Source organism: Talpa europaea (assembly GCF_964194135.1).
Source record: "Talpa europaea genome assembly, chromosome: 4".
In the NCBI taxonomy this organism is placed as follows: Eukaryota; Metazoa; Chordata; class Mammalia; order Eulipotyphla; family Talpidae; genus Talpa; species Talpa europaea.
This window is the reverse complement of record NC_140070.1, coordinates 105,552,131-105,563,579: the sequence shown is the minus strand read 5'-3', so window position 1 is coordinate 105,563,579 and position 11,449 is coordinate 105,552,131. Positions and strand designations below refer to the sequence as shown.

At 43.1% G+C, this 11,449-nt stretch overlaps 1 protein-coding gene across 1 annotated transcript in view; it reads left to right on the top strand.

Moving 5' to 3' along the window:
• Nucleotides 1-3,345: 3,345 nt before the first annotated feature.
• Nucleotides 3,346-11,449, top strand: part of SNX4 (sorting nexin 4) — a gene marked incomplete at both ends in the record, with an annotated part of 42,101 nt that continues 33,997 nt past the window's right edge. The window contains one exon of the mRNA XM_084231564.1: nucleotides 3,346-3,486. Coding sequence (XP_084087690.1) covers nucleotides 3,346-3,486 — 141 coding nt within the window. The remainder of the gene's footprint in view (nucleotides 3,487-11,449) is intronic.

The following is an 11,449-nucleotide window of genomic DNA, read 5'->3' as shown; positions in this document are numbered from 1 at the left end:
TGATTTTACTCCAGAATCTACATTTTGGAGTCATATTACAGTGACTGTGCAGTGATTCACCAGAGATAATAGGAGAGGGAGAAAAGATTCTATCAGATGGGGGTAAAAAGACAAAACTCGAGACTTCCCTGGTGGAGCAAGGGGTTAAGCGTCAGCACTATGAAGCTATCTGCAGCCACTGCCAGGCTTGGGAGGTGACGCACATGGCGCAGCAGCCCTCTCCCATCTCGCCCACTGCTCTCCTTAGCAGTGTATTTCAGCCAATCTAACTGTTCTGTTCTCCACTCTGTCTCTGGTGAATCCTCTCGTCCCCCGCACCTCTGGCCTGCACCCCAGCTCTTGTATGCATAAATAAATAAATCTTCAAAAAAAAAAACACTCATTGGTGTAAAAATGAAAATTTTAAAAATATATATATTAGTGGCATAAAGTCCATAATTGTTCCAAAAATCAAGCTGGATTAAAATTTCCATGTACTAAAAGCATTTTCATGTTTTACTTATGTTTACAACAACCCTGTGAAAAAGTCCTACAGATATACTTGGAGGATCTGCCAACAGAAAAGTCCTGACAACCCTGTTGATTAAAGTCAATTCAGCAACTCCTAATACAATCCTTAAACCTCTCACCAACAAATTACACACATCTCATATACCTACTGACACATAACAACACACTATGCCTTATTTTTCCCTCAATTATGTTTATTGAAGTAAAATTGGTTTAGATCATTGTATTCTGCCTTCTTTTCATAGATTACAAACAGCAGACATTTGAGGAAAATTTCCAACATAAGACAAAAACAAAGTAATTAAAAGAAATAGATAATTTGAAAAAGGGGAAATAGCTTCAGGAAAAATTAAACCTTAAGTGGGCCTCCCCGGTGGCGCAGCGGTTGAACGGTGGGTTGCCAAGCTGCCGGAAGCCTCGGCAGCGCCGGTTTGCTGTTTGCTCCCCGGCTGCTCCCCGGCCACCGCAGGAGGGTCCCACATGGTGCGCAGACCTCTCCTTCCATCCCCTGCTCCCCTCAGCAGTGTACTTCGTCGGTCTGCCTGTTCTGCTCTCTCCTCTGGCTCTGGTGAATTCTCTCACCCTCCCGCGCTTCTGACTGTACCCAGTGCTTGTATAAATAAATAAATAAATAAATCTTTAAAAAAAAAACAAAACACAAAAAACTTAAGACAGATGAGATCTTGTTACTTCAATGAAACATGGACAAGATGCTATTTTAAAAATGGGCTTCAGAGAACACAGACAAGTATTGCAAATAAAAATCTAATAGTTCAAATTAAATATTTAATGCAGGTTATAGAAGGTAATCAGAAAAAGTCAGCAAATAGAACAAAAGGACAAGAGGTGGACAAATAGGAGAGGAATGATAGGGAAATTAAAGGTGCATTCCAGGAAATCTAACATGTAATAGTAAGAGTTGCAGGAGAGAAAACCAATGGGAGGGGAGATACTTCAAAATATGTAAATATTTACAATAAAATTTCCCAAAACAAACTGAAAATGCCACAAATAGTTGCACAATAGGGGAAAAATAAAAGCTTAAAACCAAGCACATCATTGTGAAATTCTGTAACACTGAGGATAAAGAGAATATTCCAAAAACAGTGGCATCAGCCTCCTCAACATCATCAAAAGCTAAAAAGGAATGGAACAATTCCTCCAATTTTGCCTAGAAATTTATCCCCACCCAAAAGAGGAATCTGGCTTGCAAAACCATAACACAAAGGGGAACAGCAGGAACTGGAGAAAATAAGTGCTTAAGTAAAACAGGATCCAGCAAAGGAAGTCAAAAATAGGCATCCACTCTTCAATATCTAGACAAATAGTCCCCCATGAGCTGCTTCTCCAACAGCTATTTTATCTGTGGACAGCACTGCCTCTAGAATGTTCTTTGAACCAAAATCTGCCTCACCGTCTGTTATTGGTTCTAATTGTGCAAATAAAAGAATGTTTCTTTTGGGCCTCTCTGGTGGTGCAGAGGTTAAAGTATCAGCACTTTCAAGCTACTCCCTGTGGCATGAGTTTGATCTCCACCCAGGGAGCTAACAGACCTCTCCTGTCTCACCTGTTGGTCCCCTCAGCAGTGTATTTTGGTCAGTCTGCCTGTCGTGCTCCCCACTCTGTCTCTGGTGAATCCTCTCCCACCCCACCAACTCTGGTCTGCACCCCAGTTCTTGTATGTATAAATAAATTTTTTTTAAATGTTCGTAGGGGCCTCCCTGGTGATGCAAGGGGTTAATCACAGCACTCTGAAGCTATCCACAGCCTCTGCAGCACCAGTTCCATCCCCAGCCAGGAAGCTACCCACATGGTGCAGCAGACCTCTCCTGTCTCACCTGCTGCTCCCATCAGCAGTGTATCTCAGTCAGTGTACCCCAGTTCTTGTATGCATAAATAAATACATATTTTTTAAATGTAGAAAAGTAGTAGAAGGTCTCCAGGCCTTCAAGAAACACTTCAATAGAACTCAAGCACTCCTTCAGGTCCACTTCCCTCAAACACTTGGAAGTGTTACCTTTTAATGAAGGTATTACTCAACCTGCTCCAGGTTAATAATTTATGCTAACCTTTCCGGGAGAGAAACAGAACCATTAAAGTATGTCAGGCAGGAGAGAGCCTGAAACAGCGGTCAAACCATGCCAGTTTCTTCTGAGTTTCCTATTTCCTTCAGATAATCACCACCCTGAACGGTCCCAATACCCTACCCTCGCCTTTCTTTCCCTCCATCGCCTCCAGGATTAGTGGTTAACTAGTCTTGTAGACCCTGCTTTTCCCCAACATAGCCGTGAGAGCCCTCTAGCTCTCGGGCGTCACTAGCGAAACCCGGAGGGGGGCGGCCCCGAGTGGAGGGGGGCGGCCCCGGGTGGAGGGGGGCGGCCCCGGGTGGAGGGGGGCGGCCCCGGGTGGAGGGGGGCGGCCCCGGGTGGGGGGGGGCGGCCCCGGGTGGGGGGGGGCGGCCCCGGGTGGGGGGGCGGCCCCGGGTGGGGGGGGGGCGGCCCCGGGTGGGGGGGGGGCGGCCCCGGGTGGGGGGGGGGCGGCCCCGGGTGGGGGGGCGGCCCCGAGGGGGGGGGCGGCCCCGAGAAGGGGGGGCGGCCCCGAGAAGGGGGGGGCGGCCCCGAGGTGGAGGGGGGCGGCCCCGAGTGCGGGGGGGGGCGGCCCCGAGTGGAGGGGGCGGCCCCGAGTGGAGGGGGCGGCCCCGAGTGGAGGGGGCGGCCCCGAGTGGAGGGGGCGGCCCCGAGTGGAGGGGGCGGCCCCGAGTGGAGGGGGCGGCCCCGGCGGCGGTTGGAGCGCGGCGGCGCAGGCGCACTAGGGCCCCTGCGCCGAACGGCAGCTATGGAGCAGGCACCTCCCGAGCCCGAGCGCCAGCTGCAGCCGGCGCCCACGGAGCCGCTGGGCCACCCCACTGCTGCACTAGAGACGGGGATCGACGAGGAAGCGGAGGGGCCCCGGGAAGAGGGCCAGGGGGACGCCACGGTGAGGAGAAGGGTCGGCCGAGGCCGCGGGGCCTGTATCGGGGCCTATCGGGCCGGGCTGGGCCGGGCCGGCGGCGGCGCGTGGGCTCGGTGGGGAGGCCCGGCGGCGAGAGCTTGGCGGGTGGAAACGCGGGGCGCCGGTTGCAGTGAAGGGGGGATTAGGGGGGCGTGGGTAGGAGGCGAGAGCCGCCTTGGAGAGGGCGTAGGATAGAGAGGACGGCGACGAGGGGAGCAGAGGGAGTCTGTGGGTGCGGTTGCGCGGCGTGGAGGTCTGGGCCGACGGCCAGGCCAGAGCTGAAGCCGCCCTCAGAGACGGGGATCGCGGAGGTTTGCCTGGAGAGAAACGCCGACGTTTCTGGAGTCTGGTAAGGGCTTGTGCAGAGGCGCTTTCACTGAGGCTTCCTGGGGCTTGGGCAGCTGTGTGAGAAGGTCGGGGGTGAGAACTCGAGGAAAAGTTGGAGGCGATAAGGGTGGTTAGTAAAGTATCACCGTCAAGAAATTGGAGAAAGTGCTTCAAGAATAGGTAGAAATGAACAAATGATAATTTCCCTCTGAGACACGCATGTCCCGTGTACCTGCCTGCTTTGCAAAACCCAGTTGGTAATTAGTGATTTAGGTTTGATGCAGGAAAGAAGATGTGTCATTTTACATTTGTAATTGCCTTCGTTCCGAGACGTATAATGTAAGTTGGATAAAACTGGTTAAATTGAAGTATTTAAGAATTCAATCGAGTGCTCCGTACCAGACCCACCCTACCCGGAGTACGCCTTGCTCAATCACTTTGCTGATTTTTTCCCTGGAACATGTGTTAATGCTAACATAAAACTGTCCATCCTTAATAATAGATGGAGAAAGAGTTCAAGTTTGTTTACTGAATGTAAAAGTAGAAAGAATCTTAATTCTTTCTATTCTAAACTTCAACACAGAAGTTGAAGGCTTTGCCTTCTCGGGGGCATGTTGAGGGATATTGGGTAGCATGGAGAGTTTTTTTGGCGAATTTTAAGTTTCTTCTTAAAATTTTTGACTAAATTCTAGAATTATTTGGGAAAGGGTCAGGATGTCTTATTAAGTGTGGGAGAAGTGTGTGTATTATGTAGTGCATAATTTGGCGCTTAATTTGCTTTGGGTTCCTATGTGTTACTTAGTCTTTCTGTTCTCTATCTTAAAAAAAAACCAAAAAACCAACAAACAGGGCCTCCCCTGGTGGCGCAGCGGTTGAGCGCTGGGCTGCGAAGCTGCCCGCAGCCTGCAGCACCGGTTTGATCCCCGTTGGCCGGCAAGGGTCCCACATAGCGTGATAGACCTCTCCTGCCGCGCCCGCTGCTCCGCTCAGCAGTGTATTTCGGCTGTCTGCCTGTTCTGGTCCCTGTTCTGGCTCTGGTGAATTCTCTCACCTTCCTGCGTTTCTGACTGTGCCCAGTGCTTATATAAATAAACAAACAAATAAATAAATCTTTAAAACAAACAAACAGGGCCACCCCTCTGGCGCAGCGGTTGAGCGCTGGGCTGCAAGCTGCCCGCAGCCTCTGCAGGGCCAGTCCGACCCCCGGTCACCAGTGAGGGTCCCACATGGCACGCAGACCTCTCCTGCCGCCCGCTGCTCCCCTCAGCAGTGTATTTTGTCATGTTCTGTTCCCCACTCTGGCTCTGGTGAATTCTCTCACCCTCCCACGCCTCTGACTGTACCCAGTGCTTGTATAAATAAATAAATAATCAATTAAATCTTTAAAAAAAACAACAAAAAACAACAATGTGAAGTATTGTTAATGCAGAGAAGCTTCTCAGAGAATAAGTTCCTTTGGAGTCCCCCTATGTTCTCCTGGGCTATAGCTCGGTCCTCCACTACATAAATAATCTGTAGTCTAAATTTTGTATTCATACTGCTCTTCTTTTATTGTTTTTTTTTAAATAATCCACCATATGTATCTCTAAGCAATGTATTGTTTAGTTTTACGTGGTGTTTAAATTAATGTAAGTGGAATACTTTTACTATCCTTTCTTTGCTCAATATTTTGTTTTTGGGATTCACCCAAAATTTGGTTTAATTCATTTATTTTATGGTTTTAATTTTGCCATTTTATAGATATTCTGCAGTTAATGTTTCTTTTGCTTATAGATATTGGAGTTGTTATACAGTTCTTGTATTTCTAAGAAATTACTACCATGAACTTCTTCCTACATACCTCTTGGTGCAAATATCTAAGGTCTAGTATAAACTTAGGAGTGGAGTTGCTGAATTGCAGGGAAATAATGCCTTCAGCCCTAGTAGGTAATGCCAAATTGTTTTCCACAGTGATTATATCCATTTGTACTCATCAGCAGTGACTGATGATCTATCCTTATCAACAGTATTTTCCCTACCTTGAAATAATTGCCAATCTTGTAGATATGTGTTAAAGCAATTTTACATTGTTTCAAAAGGCAAGAGTCTTGCTTTTACATCATGAGTTTAATTTTGATCATCATGATAAAAAGTTTGCTAATTTTTTTGTGAAAGGCTTTAGATAATTAATATGAAGTCACAACTATAGTATGAAATCCATTTATATTAGTGACCAAACTCTGGGGTTTCCTAAAATAACCCATTAATGTAGTAATTCATTGAAACATAGACCATTTGGCGAAAACTTCAGAATCACCAGGAGTTTAAACTGACATATACATTCATATATACTCTGTGTACTGTATTCTTCCTCCATGTCAAATCTTTCCTTAGAGGGTCATCTCCTTTCCCCTGTTTCAATCCCCTCTCCAGTCCATTCCAGTTCAGAAGTAGTACAGTAACTTTAGCCAAGTTGCTGCTGTTACTGATAGGAATGTGGTGTGGGGAAAAGGTAAGTTAGATCTGTTGTTTATGTGTGTGCATACAGTAAGGTTCTGTTTTTCATTTAATTTTCAGAATTGCCTGCAAACGACAGATAAAAATGAGGAAGCAGAGATTCAGAAGGAAGTGATTTAGCTAAGGTCATAAGCTCGTCTATGCTTGGAATTTGAGCCCAGATCTGCCTGGCATTGAAGTCAGTGCTCTTTTCATTAAGTTATGCTGTTTCATTAAAAAAAAAAAAAAAAAAAAAAAAAAGTTAAAAATAATCTTGTAAATTGTTCCAATACTGTATTTAATTTTTTTTAAAGATGAGGTTATAATTTTAAGAAGAAAAAGGCTATGAAAGATGTGTTGATTTATCAAGCAGCTTTTTTTTTAACCACAAAAATATCTATGCAGGTGGTGTGCAGAGATAGCAAAACATTTATTTCACCAGTCTTATATTTGACTGCAAGTTTTGGGTGGAATGTAATGGTACCATTTGCCCTATACTAGTAGTAGCAGAAACAAAAACTGCATACGAGTTGGTAGACTCTTCTGGTTTTAAACATCACTAATCAAGATTCTTTAAATTATGCTGTAAATTATGCTTGCAGAAATTATTAATTTCTGCAAGTCTTCAAATTTCTTTCCCTCCATTGTCTAATTAGAAGACTCCTTTCTTTTTCTTTTTTGCTTTTTCCCTGTAAAGAAGAGTGCTTTAAAAAAAAATACTGTCAGTTTAGGGGCCTCCCCGGTGGCGCAGCGGTTGAGCGCTGGGTTGCGAAGCTGCCAGCAGCCTCTGCAGCGCCAGTTCGATCCCCGGCTGCTCCTCGGCCACCGGAGGAGGGTCCCACATGGCGCGCAGACCTCTCCTGCCGCCCGCTGCTCCCCTCAGCAGTGTACTTCGGTCCTTCTGCCTGCTCTGCTCCCTGCTCTGGCTCTGGTGAATTCTCTCACCCTCGCACGCTTCTGACTGTACCCAGTGCATGTATAAACAAAACAAACAAATGAATAAATAAATAAATAAATAAAGCATGCCTCTATAAAAAAAAAAAAATACTGTCAGTTTTATTTAAAATAATCTAGAAAATGGAAAAATGAGAAACATCCATTCTGAAAGAAAGCAATAATTAGAAGATAGGTACTAGCAAGGGAGTGTAGGTAAGAATATATTTTTTTTAAAGATCTATCTATTCATACATACAAGAACTGGGGTACAGGCCAGAGCTGTGGAGGGTGAGAGGACCCAGTAGAGACAGAGCAGGGAACAGAACAGGCAGACTGACCGAAACACACTGCTGAGGGGAGCAGCAGGCGAGCCAGGAGAAGTCCCCAGCTGGGGATCGAACTCACGCTGCAATGGTTTTGGACAGCCTCACAGGTTGCGTCTCAACCCCTTGGAACACCAGGGAGGCCCAGGAATATTTTTTCAGGCTGGAAGATCTATTGAGGTAGTGGTTAACAGTATTTGTCCAGAGACAAACCATTGCCTCAGGAATTCGTATGTAGTTTTTTGTGCATGTGTGGTTTTGGGGGGAGAAGGAAGCGCCTTCCACATTTGGGAGTGCTGGTGGAGACAGCTGGTACTTAAAAATTTCTACATAGCACTGATTGGCATCAGAGCACTGAAAGGAGTAGGCCAGTGCTTAGAATAAGGTTTGAAGCACTTGTAAGTGGGAATATCATAAAAGGGGGGAGGGGAATTTAAAGGCATATTTACAGAATTAATCAGTTTGGTAACAAATGATGAAATCATACTCAAGAATGTTTTCTACTTTGGACAGTTTGCAGATTTTTTTTTGAGGTAACTTATAGTACAAAATGCATTTTTTACATCATAATCAGCATACACATACAAATGTTTCAGGAAACAGTTCTTAAACATTACTTCATGCAGTGCTTTGATATTTTTCTGTTCCTTTTCATAAAAAATAAATATTGGTCATAACCTACTAAGTTAATTTCATAATCATGAAACTTCAAATTAACATCATGTTTTACTTTACATTTTTTTGGATAGCTGTGTTAGCTGAAAAATATGTTTTCATAGATAAACAGCGCAACTAAACATCCTGTGTTATAACCTAGTTTCTTAGTTCTACATCTGAAGTAAACGTCACTATTAGGCCTAAGTTAACGCAGTACTTTTTGACATAATACCAGTTACTTTTTTTTTTTAAAGATTTATTTATTTATGCATACAAGAGCTGGGGTACAGGCCAGAGATACAGGGGTGTGTTTGAGAAGATTCACTAGAGACAGAGTGGGGAACAGAACAGGCAGACCGACTGAAATACACTGCTGAGGGGAGCAGCGGGCGAGACAGGAGAGGTCTGCTGCGCCATGTGGGTTGCTCTCTGGTGAGCTAGGGATTGAACTCGTGCTGCAGAGGGTGCGGATTGCTTCATAGGGTGGTGCTCAACCCCTTGTGCCACCAGGGAGGCCCAATACCAGTTATGTTTGACTGTTGTAGACATATCCCATAAAGAAAGTAAATTCAGTGTTTTTTTAATTTATGTAACATTGGTTTATAACATTACATAGGCCTTAGGTATATAGTCCTATAAATCAAATCTGTGTATACTGCATTATGTTTGGGACTAAAAGTCTGTATCCATCACAGTACAACTCACTTCTTTTACCACATTCGCCTACTTCTGGTCCCCCTTCCCTTGTGGTAACCATTATGTTGTTTTCATAGTCTAAAAGTTTTGGTTTTGTTAGTTTGCTCATTTGCATTTTATCTACTGTATGAGTAAAAGCATGGTATTAGTCTTTCTCCATTTATTATACTTAGTATAACACACTCTTGGTCCATCCATATTGTTGTAAATGGTAGGATTTGATTTTTTTTAAATAGCTGAGTAGTGTTCCATTGTGTATTCAGTCATTCTTTGCTTAACCATATTATGTGACAGTGGTAGCTTTTCCATATAGCATAGGTGTGTAGTAGGCTATACCACCTAGGTTTGTGTGTAGTAGGCTATAAAATACTCTAATACTCTATAAAATTTACTCTATACCTAATATTCTATAAAAATTGCACACTCACAAAATTACCTAACTGCTCATTTTTGGGGAAGGTATCTTTGTCATTACATGATACGTGACTATGTATAACACATCTTCTTTATCTACACATCCACTGTTGAGCATTTACGTTGTTTGGCTTCTGGCTATTGTGAATAATGCTGCAGTGAACATGGGGGTGCATGAGATCTCCTCAAATTAGTGTTTTCATATTCTTTGAATAAATACCCAGAAATAGTATAACTGATCATATGTTATTTCTATTCTTAATATTTTGAGGAATACTGTTTTCCAGAATGGTTGCAACAATTTGTATTTCCACAATGCGTAGTTTTTAAACTTTAAATCTCTGACCTACTTCAGTAACACAACAACATCATACATAGAACAAAATTCTAAATACAATAAGTCCTTACTAACTTTATAGGTTTCTGGAAATTATAACATATGAAACTATTACATATGAACAAATAATGTTTTGTTCAATTGGCTGGGATTACTTTTTTTGCAGGGACATAGTAACAGAACAACCATTGAATGAAATGGTTGGGGAACCTGCTGTACAGGTCAACAGTAGTTAGTGCTGGACTGTATGATAGAGGTGATTTATGTTTACGTAATCTTTTACTGTACTTATGAATTTTATATATTAAGCATGTATATTAATAATCAGAAAAATTTAAACCCACAAATAACAAACACGTAAATAGGTAGTAACAAATAAATAGGTAATACTCTTGCTGTATTCTACACATATCTTAAAACTTTTTGCATATGTTAACTCATTAAATGTTCCCAACAACTTTATGAGAAGTCCACTTTGAATACATATGAAATATTGTTATCCCTCTTTAAAACATGTCCCTGGTCTTCTAGTCATCAAGACAGTTCATTTCTAAATCCGCTGAATATGTCCTTTTAAAAATTAAGGTATCAGTTGTGTTAATTGGCATTGTTCTGTGCTTTAATGTTGACAGAATAAGCAACTTTATACCATCTACCACTACTGATATTAATGTTGTTTACCTGTTTTCATTTTTTTAAAAAAGATTTATTTCTTTGTTTGTTTGTTTGTTTGTTTATAAAAGCACTGGGTACAGTCAGAAGCGCGGGAGGGTGAGAGAATTCACCAGAGCCAGAGCAGGGAGCAGAGCAGGCAGAAGGACCGAAGTACACTGCTGAGGGGAGCAGTGGGCGGCAGGAGAGGTCTGCGCCCCATGTGGGACCCTCCTCCGGTGGCCGGGGAGCAGCCAGGGATGGAACCAGCGCTGCAGAGGCTGCGGGCAGCTTCGCAACCCAGTGCTCAACCGCTGCGCCACCGGGGAGGCCCCTTGTTTTCATTCTTTAGCTTTCACGCTGTCAGAATTTTTTGTATGTAATTGGATGGCACAACAGGGCAAATTCATGACTCATATACATTATCTTTGGGGGTGGGAGATTATTTGCTTTATCCTTCATGTGCTTCAGGGAATTTTCACTCGAGTAAGTGGTGGTAAATTTTAGTGCTTGACTTTGGGCCCATATTACATATTTTTAACATCTATATTTCAACCAATGATGGCGTCATAATTCTGATATTGAGTGCTTGGTGCTTATGTAATTTCTTGAGTTTTCTTTTGATTGAATGATTTCTTCCTATTTTATTTTCTCTCTTAGGACATAAATATACCACTTAGACTTTATAAACATATGTTGTTTGATAACCAAGTGATACCTGTTTTTGTCTACAAATAATTATACCATTCCATTGGGTTGGTTGTTAGTTCTCTGTCCTTTTTATCTTCCTTTAGCATTTTTACCTTCTCTGTATTCCTTCAGCATTTTGCGGGATGCTTCCTAAGTATCATTTTTATTCATTATTGATTTAACTTTTATACCCACATATAACCTTTTCTGTCCTCATAGCACCTAGGTTTAATTTTCGGTGTAAATTATCACAATGGGTTTTTTTTTTTTTTAAACTTTTTTTTTTTTTTTAATAGAGGCATGTTTTATTTATTTATTTATTTGTTTGTTTGTTTTGTTTATACATGCACTGGGTACAGTCAGAAGCACGGGAGGGTGAGAGAATTCACCAGAGCCAGAGCGGGGAGCAGAGCAGGCAGAAGGACCAAGGGACATGCTGAGG